This window comes from Sinohyriopsis cumingii, chromosome 4 (genome assembly GCF_028554795.1).
Source record: "Sinohyriopsis cumingii isolate HCF-2022 chromosome 4, ASM2855479v2, whole genome shotgun sequence".
NCBI lineage: Eukaryota > Metazoa > Mollusca > Bivalvia > Unionida > Unionidae > Sinohyriopsis > Sinohyriopsis cumingii.
Window position 1 is genome coordinate 16,384,105 of NC_142964.1, and position 15,498 is coordinate 16,399,602.

Sequence of the window (15,498 nt, forward strand, 5' to 3'; positions counted from 1 at the left end):
ACCATCCATCCAGGAGAAGTCTTTTAGTAAAACCCCATGTTGATTTGACCATCCATCCAGGAGAAGTCTTTTAGTAAAACCCCATGTTGATATGACCATCCATCCAGGAGAAGTCTTTTAGTAAAACCCCATGTTGATTTGACCATCCATCCAGGAGAAGTCTTTTAGTAAAACCCCATGTTGATTTGACCATCCATCCAGGAGAAGTCTTTTAGTAAAATCCCATGTTGATATGATCATCCATCCAGGAGATGACTTAGTAAAATCCCATGTTGATATGACCTACCATCCAGGGGGAGTCTTTTAGTAAAATCCCATGTTGATATGACCATCCATCCAGGAAGAGTCTTTTAGTAAAACCCCATGTTGATATGACCATCCATCCAGGAGAAGTCTTTTAGTAAAACCCCATGTTGATTTGACCATCCATCCAGGAGAAGTCTTTTAGTAAAATCCCATGCTGATTTGACCATCCATCCAGGAGAAGTCTTTTAGTAAAATCCCATGTTGATATGACCATCCATTCAGGAGGAGTCTTTTAGTCAAAACCCCATGTTGATATGACCATCCATCCAGGAGAAGTCTTTTAGTAAAACCCCATGTTGATTTGACCATCCATCCAGGAGAAGTCTTTTAGTAAAATCCCATGTTGATATGACCATCCATCCAGGAGAAGTCTTTTAGTAAAATCCCATGTTGATATGACCATCCATCCAGGAGAAGTCTTTTAGTAAAACCCCATGTTGATTTGACCATCCATCCAGGAGAAGTCTTTTAGTAAAATCCCATGTTGATATGACCATCCATTCAGGAGGAGTCTTTTAGTCAAAACCCCATGTTGATATGACCATCCATCCAGGAGAAGTCTTTTAGTAAAATCCCATGCTGATATGACCATCCATCCAGGAGAAGTCTTTTAGTAAAACCCCATGTTGATATGACCATCCATCCAGGAGAAGTCTTTTAGTAAAACCCCATGTTGATTTGACCATCCATCCAGGAGAAGTCTTTTAGTAAAATCCCATGTTGATATGACCATCCATTCAGGAGGAGTCTTTTAGTCAAAACCCCATGTTGATATGACCATCCATCCAGGAGAAGTCTTTTAGTAAAATCCCATGTTGATATGACCATCCATTCAGGATGAGTCTTTTAGTAAAATCCCATGTTGATATGACCATCCATTCAGGAGGAGTCTTTTAGTCAAAACCCCATGTTGATATGACCATCCATTCAGGAGGAGTAGTGACAAAATGATTTATCAGATGGCTAATATGGTGGCCCTATTGGACACTGGACTGGCACCATTTTCATTTAAGACAAACGTGACATTACAAGTATATTCGGGAGGAATAGTGATAACAAGATTTTCTAGCTGTGGCATCCATATTAGATATCAGACCATTTTAATTTAGGACCACAAGGAGTCTTTCTGTGAATACCATAAGCAGATATGACTACTGCTTATTTTAATTTAGGACCACAAGGAGTCTTTCTGTGAATACCATAAGCAGATATGACTACTGCTTTAGAAGGAGAAGCAATAACAAGATTTTCAATATGGCTGCTGTGATGGCCATACTGCATGTCAGTTCAGCACCATTTTTATTTAGAACCAATTAAGCATCACTGGAAATCTTTAAGTGAAAACCCCATGTTGATATGACCATCCATCTAAGAGAAGAAGCAATAAAAAGATTTAGCAGACTGCCACTTTGGCCATAATGATGGATTTCAGATTGGCACCATTTTCATTCAGAAGTAACCAAATATCATAAGAAATAATTTAGTGAAAATCCCATGCTGATAAGACCATCCATCCAGGAGTCTTCTTTTAGTAAAATCCCATGTTGATATGACCATCCATTTAGGAGATGACTTTTAGTAAAATCTCATGCTGATATGACCATCCATTTAGGAGACGACTTTTAGTAACATCCCATGTTGATATGACCATCCATCCAGAAGGAGTCTTTTAGTAAAATCCCATGTTGATATGACCATCCATTTAGGAGATGACTTTTAGTAAAATCCCATGCTGATATGACCATCCATTTAGGAGATGACTTTTAGTAAAATCCCATGTTGATATGATCATCCATCCAGGAGGAGTCTTTTAGTAAAATCCCATGTTGATATGACCATCCATTTAGGAGATGACTTTTAGTAAAATCTCATGCTGATATGACCATCCATTTAGGAGACGACTTTTAGTAAAATCCCATGTTGATATGACCATCCATTTAGGAGATGACTTTTAGTAAAATCTCATGCTGATATGACCATCCATTTAGGAGACGACTTTTAGTAAAATCCCATGTTGATATGACCATCCATTTAGGAGATGACTTTTAGTAAAATCTCATGCTGATATGACCATCCATTTAGGAGACAACTTTTAGTAAAATCCCATGTTGATATGACCATCCATTTAGGAGATGACTTTTAGTAAAATCTCATGCTGATATGACCATCCATTTAGGAGATGACTTTTAGTAAAATCCCATGTTGATATGACCATCCATTTAGGAGATGACTTTTAGTAAAATCTCATGCTGATATGACCATCCATTTAGGAGACGACTTTTAGTAAGATCCCATGTTGATATGACCATCCATTTAGAAGATGACTTTTAGCAAAATCCCATGATGATATGACCATCCATCCAGGAGGAGTCTTTTAGTAAAATCCCACATTGATATGACCATCCATTTAGAAGACTTTTAGTAAAATCCCATGTTGATATGACCATCCATTCAGGAAGAGTCTTTTAGTAAAATCCCATGTTGATACGACCATCCATTCAGGAAGAGTCTTTTAGTAAAATCCCATGTTGATATGACCATACATTTAGGAGATGACTTTTAGTAAAATCCCATGTTGATATGACCATCCATTTAGGAGATGACTTTTAATTAAATCCCATGTTGATATGACCATCCATCCAGGAGGAGTCTTTTAGTAAAATCCCATGTTTATATGACCATCCATCCAGGAAGAGTCTTTTAGTCAAAACCCCATGTTGATATGACCATCCATCCAGGAGAAGTCTTTTAGTAAAATCCCATGCTGATATGACCATCCATCCAGGAGGAGTCTTTTAGTCAAAACCCCATGTTGATATGACCATCCATCCAGGAGAAGTCTTTTAGTAAAATCCCATGTTGATATGACCATCCATCCAGGAGGAGTCTTTTAGTCAAAACCCCATGTTGATATGACCATCCATCCAGGAGAAGTCTTTTAGTAAAATCCCATGCTGATATGACCATCCATTTACGAGACAACTTTTAGCAAAATCCCATGTTGATATGACCATCCATCCAGAAGGAATCTTTTAGTAAAATCCCACGTTGATATGACCATACATTCAGGAGGAGTCTTTTAGTAAAATCCCATGTTGATATGGCCATTCATTTAGGAGACGACTTAGTAAAATCCCATGTTGATATGACCGACCATCCAGGAGGAGTCTTTTAGTAAAATCCCATGTTGATATGACCATCAATACAGGAAGAGTCTTTTAGTAAAATCCCATATTGATATAACTATACATTTAGGAGATAACTTTTAGCAAAATCCCATGTTGATATGACCATCCATCCAGGAGATGACTTAGTAAAATCCCATGTTGATATGACCTACCATCCAGGGGGAGTCTTTTAGTAAAATCCCATGTTGATATGACCATCCATCCAGGAGGAGTCTTTTAGTAAAATCCCATGTTGATACGACCATCCATTTAGGAGACAACTTTTAGTAAAATCCCATGTTGATATGACCATCCATTAAGGAGACGACTTTTAGTAAAATCCCATGCTGATATGACCATTAATTCAGGAGGAACAGCAATAGCAACATTTTCAAAATGGCTGTGGTGGTGGATGTCAGCGCAGCACATCTTTCATGTAGGACCAAATAACCCATGGGAGGAGTGTGTGATAACAGTTTCAAGGCAATCCTCCAAGCAGTTTTGGAGGAGTAGTGATAGCAAACTTAAGCTAAATGACAGATAAATGATGGACAAAGGACGATAGACAATTCCATAAGCTCCTCTGGCTTATGTCCAGTAGAGCTAAAAAATAAATCTAGTAGTGCATTACATAACTGTGGATATGTCACAACACTATTCGTTTGCTTTAATACAAAAAAAATTGGGTATGGCATTTGCATGTGTACCATTGTTTAAACACTTACCTGATTTTGATGATGGATTATGTACATCTTGAGGGTTTAGGTGGCGCTTTACATCTTGCTGCAAATTTGTAAAATATAAAGTATAAATCAAGCATCTGTAAATGCCATACAGGTACTTCAAATAATTTGTCTGATGAAAACTTTAATCTGGATTCCGACATAAAACTTGAAAATGATGAGAGAAAAAGATGAATACATGAATGAATTAGACATGAAAAATATATCTTTTCTATGGTCAGATATATTTTTTTTAATTAATGGAAGACAAAAGTAGTTCTAGAGATGATGTTGCCACAGTGTTTATAACATTTTTATTGCATGTGGCTACATAAAAAAAATTTCAGACTGATATATTTCAATAACACATAATTGAATGTATATAATAAAATGGCAGATGAAAATCTACCCTGTTCAAGCAGAACAAACAGCAGAACACCAATAGTTCTGTGCTGACACCACTGGGCACATATAATACACAACCAAATGACCATTCATGCCAAATTACCTCCCTTTGACTTTGTCCCATGGAAATAAATATTCAGTATCACAAAGTATTATTTTTATTTTTTACTTTTAGGGAATATTTAAATCTGCAGTAAAAATAGGAAGTACATCCCTTCCCCCATTCATTACATCTTAATTCAAAAATTATAGTCATGACAATGATATAAATAAAGTTGAGATTATTTAAAAGAAATAAAAGAAACATTATATTTTTTAGATATATCATTATGTACTTGTAATCTTAAATATTACTAATTTGTTATTATTATTACCAGCTATATAAAATGACTAAATGCTATCAGGAATAAAATATATGTTTGTCACTTCCAAACAATGAAATACATGTAGGGCTATACAGCAAAACATAAATTGTCCTGGACCCAGTCATCCGTATCTTTTCATCATAAGGAGTAGCAATTGTATATTCCTTGGAATCACCATTTATTCAGCAAACAATTACATGTTATATGAACGACCAATTATTTGGATAAAGTACATGTCTCACAATAGGTACACATAAAGGGCATTATACTGTACACAGTTGTCAGCAAAAGAATTGTTACATATGTTTATGGGGTCCCAGGTGGCTGAGTGGTCTAAGGCATTCACCTTTTACAGGTCAATGCCATCTGTCCACATGGGTTGGAGCTCAGCCAACATGGGTTTATGAGAATGTTTTGCAAGTAACTTCATGTGGGTCAGTGGTTTGTCCTGGGGCTTTCTTAAGTTCTTCTTCCAGCAAATATACTGGTCAACATGTACAGCGTACCATGTATTGAAAAATGGTATTAAACCCTTAATAACAATGTCTTGATAGGGTTTCATAATTATATCCCTTTACAACTACTGGACATTATATTGTATGACATATGCCTTGAACAGTCTTTACACGTGTTCATAAGTTATTATAATTATCTCCCTAAAATTCTAATTAACATACTAAATATTGAGTGACAGCTGTCAGGAATAGAATTTGTTAATGTGTTTATATGTTTCATAATTATCTCCCTTGCAATCTAATTTATACTATTTTGTGTGACAGATGTCTGGAACAGTTTTATGTGTCCATAGGCTTTCATAGGATTTCTTTTGAAATCCAGTGGACATTATGTTTGACGAAAATGTCAAGAACATAATTTTTTTTTATGAGTTGATAGCCAGAGTTACCTCCCTTTATATCATCAAGTCATTGTTTGCCCTCATCTAACTTGTCCTCTTATAACAATTTAGTATACAACACAAAAAAAAAAAACTGACATAAAAATCTAACACTTTCTCAGCAGTACACACACAAACATACATGCAGAAATATCACAAACACACACATGCTTCTAATAACTTGTAAATCTACTTAAGATGCAGAGACAGGAATTGATCGCATTTTTTTCCTGTAGAGAAAGAAAAGTATCAGCTTTTATTTGCCAAGTATTGAAAAATCGTGATCAAAATTGGTGCATGAAAGTTTTAATATATTGCCTGCCTTACCACTGAGAATGGTAGCTAGCACAAAAAGTATTAATTCATGAAATGTGCAACTTTTAATTTTAAAAAAAAGCATATTCTGTAAGATATTCTTTTTTAAAATAATTTATTTTCTGAAATAACAAAATAGCTGACAAAATATTGATCAATGATAATGTTGGGAATTGCCTACTCAAGGAAACACTGTAAGAAATAATAACAAGTTAAATTCTTGTTTAAATATTATTTAGTCCAGTTTAAAATCCATCATCACAAAAGGGATAACCTTTTCTATTCAAATATGAAAAAGTCAACTGAATATCAAAGCTATGTCCATGAGTGCTTCCATGAGAACATAATTTTTGCCATCTCACCCACTAAGCCAAATTTATTATAACAACTGTTGAGAACTTGTTATAGTCTTTTACTGGGTTCTCAATAAATTTCAAAACTTAAGAGTCAGTTGACCTCTGACCCCAAAATCTCAAGAGTCCAAATGAACATTTCTAGAGTCGAAATTGAAATCTCGAGAGTCAATTCTTTTGGACAGTCATGAGCCCATAGCTGTGATTCCTCGTTATTGGTGGAAACAAATGATGTTTAAGATTTCTTATCTTTGCTGAATAATGAGAAATACTTAAACAGTAATTTGTAAGAAACATACAATCGGATTTTTATAAAAGTGTTTCTGTATCTATGTGTTACTGTGTGTATATTTTGTATATGAAACAGACTGAAGGTTATTTTAAACTTTATTATATTTCATCTTCTCAACATATTCTATTATGAATTGCTCAAATAATTTTATATGCCAAACATATACCCATACAACTATGAGGATTATATATTATTCAAGTATCAAGGATATACATCAGAGAATTGTCAGTTCCCTTTCCACTCATCCTTAAATTTTTTGACAAATTTTTGGAGATTGACTCTTCTCCTTGTCCTCTGGGCTGAAACTATCTTTTATATTTCTTTGGAGTCTGAGGGTCAGAAAATTTCATCACCAGCAGGTCATTTCTGACATTGAGACAGAAAAGAAAATATACTTCTTTGCACCATTTTGATTTTAAAGTTCAGATTTATGCACTAAGTGTTATGTGATTTCAATTTGTTCTGAATGATCCAGTAATTAAAATGTTTTAGGTTTTAAACGTTTTGTTGATGGAAGCAAATTAATTGCCAAAAAATAACCAGCTTCGCAAACTGCCATATGCTCCAGTTCTGACCAGTTGATTATAATTAGAGGTTTAAACATACAAATGCTAATATTTGATTAAAAAGCGGTCCATTCATGTCGTAATTGTTTCCTCTTCCTCTATCATAAATTTCATATGTAATCTCAAAGCAATCCATCCTAATTCAGCTCCATCTAGGCCTGACTTCAGAGAACTGTCAGCTCCACCCAGTTCATACATATCTTCCATTGGTGTGATATTATTGGCCATCAAGATCTAAACTGTTGTTGAGCAGATGTCAATCAGTGCCTCCGACAGTTAATTTGTCATGGACAGTGTACTCTTAATGAGAAACTAAGCTGAAGGCAAATCAAGACTAATGCTCTAACCCAAATCTATGTGCATCGAAAAGACGAACAATTTGAAATTTCTGCACTTGCAAAATGGGTCTTATTTAAAACTGATGTGTCAATACCCAAGGGTATGCATCTATTTAATACACTGTGTCAACACCCAAGGGTATGTATCTATTGAATACCCCATGTCAAAAGCCAAAGGTATGCAGCTATTGAATACCCTGTGTCAAAAGCCAAAGGTATGCATATATTGAATACCCTGTGTCAAAAGCCAAGGGTATGCATCTATTGAATACCCTCTGTCAAAAGCCAAGAGTATGCATCTATTGAATACCCTGTGTCAAAAGCCAAGGGTATGCATCTATACCCTGTGTCAAAAGCCAAAGGTATGCATCTATTGAATACCCTGTGTCAATACCCAAGGGTATGCATCTAATGAATACCCTGTGTCAATACCCAAGGGCATGCATCTATTGAATACAGTACCATGTGTCAAAAGCCAAAGGTATGCATCAATTGAATACCCTGTGTCAATACCCAAAGGTATGCATCTATTGCATACCCTGTGTTAATACCCAAGGATATGCATCTACTGAATACCCTGTGTCAAAAGCCAAGGGTATGCATCTATTGAATACCCTCTGTCAAAAGTCAAGAAAGAGTATGCATCTATTGAATACCCTGTGTCAAAAGCCATGGGTATGCATCTATTGAATACCCTGTGTCAAAAGCCAAGAGTATGCATCTATTGAATACCCTGTGTCAAAAGCCAAGGGTATGCATCTATTAAATACCCTTTGTCAATACCCAAGGGTATGCATCTATTGAATACCCAGTGTCAATAACCAAGGGTATGCATCTATTGAATACCCTATTTTAGCACAAAGATATAAGGTAATTAACAGAGCAATGAAAGGTGCTGATGTCAAAGTAACAAGCCCTGAATCATCCTAATTTCCTGTCAAAATCATAAACCACAGACAACCTTAGTCAAATCTGGATTTTCTTGTCTTGGTGTCAGTAATTATTTTAAGTCAGTGGTGATTTAAAAATTTTACAGGATGGATTAAAGGGGAGCAGAATACAGTAATCTTCTGTGGAACATAAATTTGTGAGAAAACAATATATACACTTATTTTATGATTTCATTAAATAGTGCTCATAAAGCAATGTTGATAATGTAATAATAATAATGATATTTGGTTCAAGGTATTGTTCAAAGACAAACTTTAAATGGTGAGCTTATGTAATAGTGTAAAACTGTGTATAGATAACTTTGCCATACAATCTGTCATGGTCAGTGTGAGATGTAACCATTAAATTAGATGTATGGGCTAGACTCGCCATAAATTGTGTATAGATAACTTTGCCGTACAATCTGTCATGGTCAATGTGAGAGGTAACCATTAAGTTAGATGTATGGGCTAGACTCAGCATAAATTGTGTATAGATAACTTTGCCGTACAATCTGTCATGGTCAATGTGAGACATAACCATTAAGTTAGATGTATGGGCTAGACTTGCGATACATTATGTATAGACAACTCTGCCGTACAATCTGTCATGGTCAATGTGAGACATAACCATTAAGTTGGATGTATGGGCTTGACTCGCCATAAATTGCTGACTGCAAGGGATGGAATCTGCTCTGTTTGGGGCATGAACTGAATTTTAATTAGTATTTTAATCAGAGTCCATTCGATAATGATCTGACAGATTTGTCATTGTAAGGTCATGAAGTGGTAACTGAAAAGAGATGAGACAAACTAGAGAAAAATTCAGGAAAGCTTGGGCCATTTGAAACTGGTATCAAATGATATTTTCCAGAATAGTTATTTATAAAGGAAGACTAGAGAGGATTATTCTAACTTTGATGGGAGTGATACAAGTTTTGGACGGTAAAGAATATAATTCTGATTGACCAAGTTAAAACGAGGTGTATGTGTTCCCAGATGGAATTCATTCTTTTATGAAATTCCCCTTATGAAATTAGTCAAAGTTTCTGAGGCAAGCCAGACTTTAGCTCCAATATTAGTAAAAAGTACTTTTCTCATTAAAGTATCTAAGGGGAGTGTGTTAGAAAGTGAGGAACATGAAAGGAGAGATTCGACTTCACAGAAAGGTGTGAGTCCAAAATAAAGCACAAGTCTCAGTTGCATACAATATTATGTTCATTGATGTAAGTTAGTAATTATTTATTGAATTTTTTCATATTAAATTCATGTATCAATATTTCCTTGAATTCAGAATTGTCTGCATGCACTTTGTCTCAAATGTTCAATGACTTGTGTATTATATGAATGAGTTTGGATTCAGTTGTTTTGTATGTAATAGGAATGTATCATAAAGATTTCATGTACTCATGGTGAGAAGTAAATTATCTGTCTTAAATGATAAGCATCATGTATGCTGAGAAATGATTTTTCTATATGTCTGGAAATGTATGTCAATGAATCGCTAATTAGCAAGGTAACATAGGAAAATGACTTAAGTTCCTCAATTCGCTGTGTAATTAAGTTGTGAATTCTTTTAAACTGAGAATCAAGGGTGTAAGCATTAAGAACATTTGTCAACAGCTCAGCTAGTAATATATAGCTACAGTGGGGCAGTAATAGTTATCTGCTAAGTTGCATTTTTGTCATATTTCCAGTTAAGAATGACAGGAGGTGCTAGAAGAAAACATAAATTCACATTAACTGGATTGTGAGTGTGTTGCAAATTAACCTTAGCTTAATTCTTTTGAATTATGATAGATGATGTAGAAAAGAGTGGAAATATTGTTTGATCACCTGACACTACAACTCTGTCACAAATTACTGAAGACAGCACATTTAGTTTTGCAGATTTTCATTTGTACAAAGCTTCTTTTTTTGGCAATGGTGATCAATGAAGTATTTTACAAAACCCTTGCATGACAGAAATCACATGGACAAATATTGGGGACTGGCTGAATGAAACTAAAGGTTGACACACACCTTTTTCACAGGAGATATTAACTAGCACTGAAAAATGTCAATTCAAGCAGCACTAAACAATGTACTCCTCTAATACTGCATTAATTCCACTGCAATATTGATTACATTTTGTTAGGAAATTTAAATTAGTCAATACTATTGCAAATATAATAAAACAAGACTCTATATGATTCTATTGTAATTAGAGAAATTATCAAAAAATGTATGAGAAAGTTGAGTAAATCATCCTTACCCAATACATGCATGATATGTGGTACCACTGGTATTCAAGGGACATAACTCACATTGCTCTCCATAATAAATATTAGGAACTGGCAGATTAGACATCTGAATTCAAGGTGTAACTATGGTGAGCTTAAAAGCACATATGAAAGAGATTTTTTCAATCAACAGAATTTTTGCCAATTTGATAAGAAAGTATATTTAAATACATGTCAATATATATATATATATATATATATATATATATATATATATATATATATATATATATATATATATATATATATATATATATATATATATATATATAGAGCTTACTGTTTAAAATTAAAACTCTACATGCCAGAAATCTTACCGATACTAATCCACCAAGATAGTCACTTGTCATGGGATCATCATCTTTCATTTGTTGTGCAAAGTATGGAGAATAGAGTTCACTGCTACGTAAAATATCTAAAACTTTGTCTAATGCTTGGGCTACGGTTATGGAACTATTTTCTTGTGCAGCATTAATTATATTTATAACCTAGAAATAGAAGAAACATTTGTTAGTAGAAAAGCAGTGATTATAGATATATTGATGACAACAACTGTAACAAAACTTCTTTTTTTTAAAAATATTTGTACACTATTTTGTATTTATCCTCTCTTTGGACATCAGACTGGGGCAAGCATGATTTACTGTTTGTCATTGTGTAAAAATTTGCCAGTGAGTAATGGTTTGGTTTCTGGTAGTTTATGCCACTGTAACAATTTGAAGGTTGAGTGCCGAAAGGAAATTCAAGTAACCAACCTGGACTAATATATGGTCACAAGTCAAATGCATTAACTACCGAGCCACTGCAGCTCTCCAACAGCATGATGAAAGACTGAGAAGCTTTCCAACAACACCGTGAAAGACTCAGAGCCCAATGGTTCAATACGTTTACCCCATGCTCTGACAAATGCATGTTAATAACAAATCAAGTTTGACTGTTACTTTTACATGATCAAATACCAAGTAGACAAATAATATATATCATCTATCTATGAAAATGAGTTTTAAAAGCAAAAAGGCAAACTAACGCATATAAAAAAGATAGTTTAATAACATTCATGTAGAATCATGTGAACAATAGTGTGAACTTCCTATGTCAGAACAAAGTAGACAGGTATCTTGAACAAGATAACAGAAGCCTGATAATTGAAGAGTGTCTCATGATAGAAATGAAGGATTCCCAATTTACATGTCACACCAAATGGGGTGAAAAAATGGTTATTGGATGAGGAATCAGCAAATACACACACACACACACAATTAATATTTTGGGAAATACTGAATAGGCACACTGTCAACACAATTTGCACATAATGTTCGGGTCTGGGTTACCAGAATTCCTGGTCTGTGTTACCAGAATTCCTGACCCAGATTACCAGAGTTACTGGCTGGGTTACCATAATAATCTGGTATGGGTTACCATAATTCCTGGCCCGGGTTACCATAATTCCTGACCTGTGTTTCCTTGATTCCTGACCTGGGTTACTATATTTGCTTACCCAGGTTACCAGAATTCTTGGCCTGGGTTACCATAAGTTGCATTCGGACAGACCATTCATGTCTACATTACATCTGATAACTTGTTCCATATTTTTCAAGCATAACTATAAATAATAATAATAAAAATAATAATAAGACATAACAAGGAAATATGGAAATCTTGAAGATAAAAGTTGCATATTTAGTTATCTACTCTGGGCAACTGAATTTAATCTGGACTACCTTTTTGTTTTCCTGGTAGCTCACTGGGCTATACCTAATTCTGAAATTTCTTTGACCTGCAACTAAATATAATATCGTAAATGTTAAAAACTTCTATTTTGGTCAAAACTGTACTGTCTAAAACTAATTGCTCTCACACCAAAATTTGTAGCTGTATGCCAGAACTCTTGGGATCCCCTTCTAATGTAAAATAGATGACCCAATGCACAGCTATACATTTTGAAGACAACTCACCTACCTTTAATAAAATTACTGCTTTATTAAATCAGAATTGTTTGTAACCATAACTCTGTATTTATTAGACAAACTGATCATTATTTTGACATTATGTTCCTATAGTATCAGCAAAAGCAAATATTATTTCAAATTATTCAATTATTTGGCCTATTAGCTTTACAGAAGTTCAATCAATGAAAATGCATTGTCTATATATCCTTAAATAATATGAATGATATATATATTTTCAATCATAATTTTGACACACTGACTCCAAGGTTAGTGTGCCAGATAGGTTCTGATCCAACCTTCAGGTCAGCCTGGACTGGTTACTATTGTGTCCTTGGGCAAGGCACTATACTCCAATTATCTCAGCACAAAATGACCTACTAGTGTTGATGTGCCATAAAATATGAAACCAAACCAAAATTTATTAGTAGAAATATTAAGAAAATTCATGTTAGTAGTCATCTGGTGCAGTAGGTAAATAGGCCACAAAATGTGCATGTAGAATGATCTGCAACAAAAATGACTTACCAAAGTATAACCAGAGTTTAGGATAAGCAGTTTTTATTTTACACAAATAAATTGATGAGAAAAGCAAGTGTTAAAAATACACAAAACAGTTTAATTAAAATCAGCATATTTTGGTCAAAAAAGCTTTAGCATCTTTTTCCTATTGCAATCAAAGTCAATACAGTTCTATGGCTCATTAGGTCAACACAACTGAATGAAGTACTGGTTATTTTATGCATGTATGAAATGATAGTACTTGCTTACATAGAGGCCCACCCCCAACCCCCGACATAATGTTCGAAAGCACTTGCCTTTAACAATCACTGCCGTCTCACCTCTGTTGGTGTGTGTTCTAGTCTTGGGCTTGGCCAATGTTTGTATGAGAGAAAGCTTTTGTCTGTAGTTTCCCATGGGTAGCTGGTTCATACCGGGTTTTCCCGGGTTCTTCCTCCACCAGTAATTCTGGATGCCATGTATAGTCTCTCATGTGCTGAAAAATGGCATTAAACCCAAAACAACAACTTGTTTACAGAGTGAACACTTTTCAATTAGAGCCATTTAATCAAGCCTCTCATGGCAAATCTTTATCACTGGCCACTTTAATATATTCTTAAAATTAGAATAAGTGTCTTGATGATTAGGATTCAATCTGGTATCAAAATGTGTGTTATTTGAGCATGAAAAAATACCCTATTGAAATGTATTATATAGTGCCAAACCAGCAAGTAAAATACCTTGTTTGTTCGGATTTTACACAAAGTTTGGTATAATACACACACATGTAAGGAGTGCAGACCCTGATCTGAAATTTCCCATCATGCACCAGCAGAATAAAACAATACCTCATTTGCTTAAATCATATAGGTAAATGGTCTGCACCAGTTACTGCACAGAACATGTTACTACACAGTCATTATTTGCATCTGATCTATTGCAGTATTTTTTTTTACTCAGCAAGATTAAAAGTTATCACAAAAGGTAAGGAACTGTCATAGTATATACTAACTTATTAGATGAATCCAACAGCAAACTGCACATACCCAGATCTGCCATCACATGATGCACTGGCAGATCTGGATCTGTGCAGTTTGCCTAAAGTAATCAGTGCAACAAACAACACGGACCCAGATCTACAGGTGCATTATGCTACAGCAGATCAAAATCATTGTTGTTTATAGTTTGATGCAACTTATATGCAAGTATATAAGGTATATCTGTAGCTTACAAAAATCCTGTGCAGAACAATTAATACAAATTGATTGTGTGGAAACTCTTTCCATGCAGCAACTGGCACAGATTGTCTAAAACAAACATCATAGACCCTGATCTATCAGCTCATCACAGAAATGCTGCAATGGGTCTATTCTGTTCACACCTGAATGTACTTCACACGTAGGCAAATGAGGTAACTATGCTTGACAATTCTCTGTAAATAACAAATGCTGGTATTTTAACAATCTTGTATTCCAACATAAAATGGTATCAGAGACCAATGGGCAAAAACATACAGTATTTCTGCTAATGTTTTAATGCAGTCTAATAAAAAATGGTGAATGTTTGCTTGCAATGCTGTGTTAACACAGATGAAATAAAATGTGGTTGCTTTATTCTCACACATGGGGATATTCATAACAATTATATAAATCAAATCCCTATAAGTAACCAAAGTTTCATTTTAAATTTTTTACAGGTCTACTTTTTCAATCTTAAGTTTGACATCCTTGGTATATTAACTATTCTGGCAGCAACAACTACAAACTTTTGGATCATTTGTCAATATTTCTATCATACTTAGTAAGATCCTTTCACAGTGCTCAAGATAAGCAATATATCTGCATAACTGACACAGATAAATAGTATAAAGGCACATACAAATTATTAGGTGCATTCAAATTACCATATATACTAACTTATAAGTTGAGTAAAACTGCAAAAAATAAAGATCCTACTCTGTCATCACATAATGCACCTGCAGATCAGGGTCTACTAACTACTCCTAACAACCACACAGACCCAGATCTGCATGCACAGTGTGCAGATGAATTCATCTTCAAAGTGAACATATATGGTATGCAAAACAATTTCATTTTAAGCAGAGAGTCCGAATTGG

The 15,498-nt window shown here is 34.6% G+C and overlaps 1 protein-coding gene across 4 annotated transcripts in view; it reads right to left on the minus strand.

The window, feature by feature from the left end:
* LOC149800684 (high affinity cAMP-specific and IBMX-insensitive 3',5'-cyclic phosphodiesterase 8B-like) overlaps positions 1-15,498 on the minus strand; it is a 339,962-nt gene that overhangs the window by 61,717 nt on the left and 262,747 nt on the right. For 3 of the 4 annotated variants that reach the window (XM_089954716.1, XM_089954719.1, XM_089954718.1), the window contains exons 11-12: positions 11,253-11,423; positions 4,199-4,256 (exon numbers count right to left, since the gene is read on the minus strand). In XM_089954716.1, coding sequence (XP_089810842.1) covers positions 4,199-4,256; positions 11,253-11,423 — 229 coding nt within the window. The remainder of the gene's footprint in view (positions 1-4,198; positions 4,257-11,252; positions 11,424-15,498) is intronic. The other variant, XM_089954717.1, reaches the window with a different exon arrangement.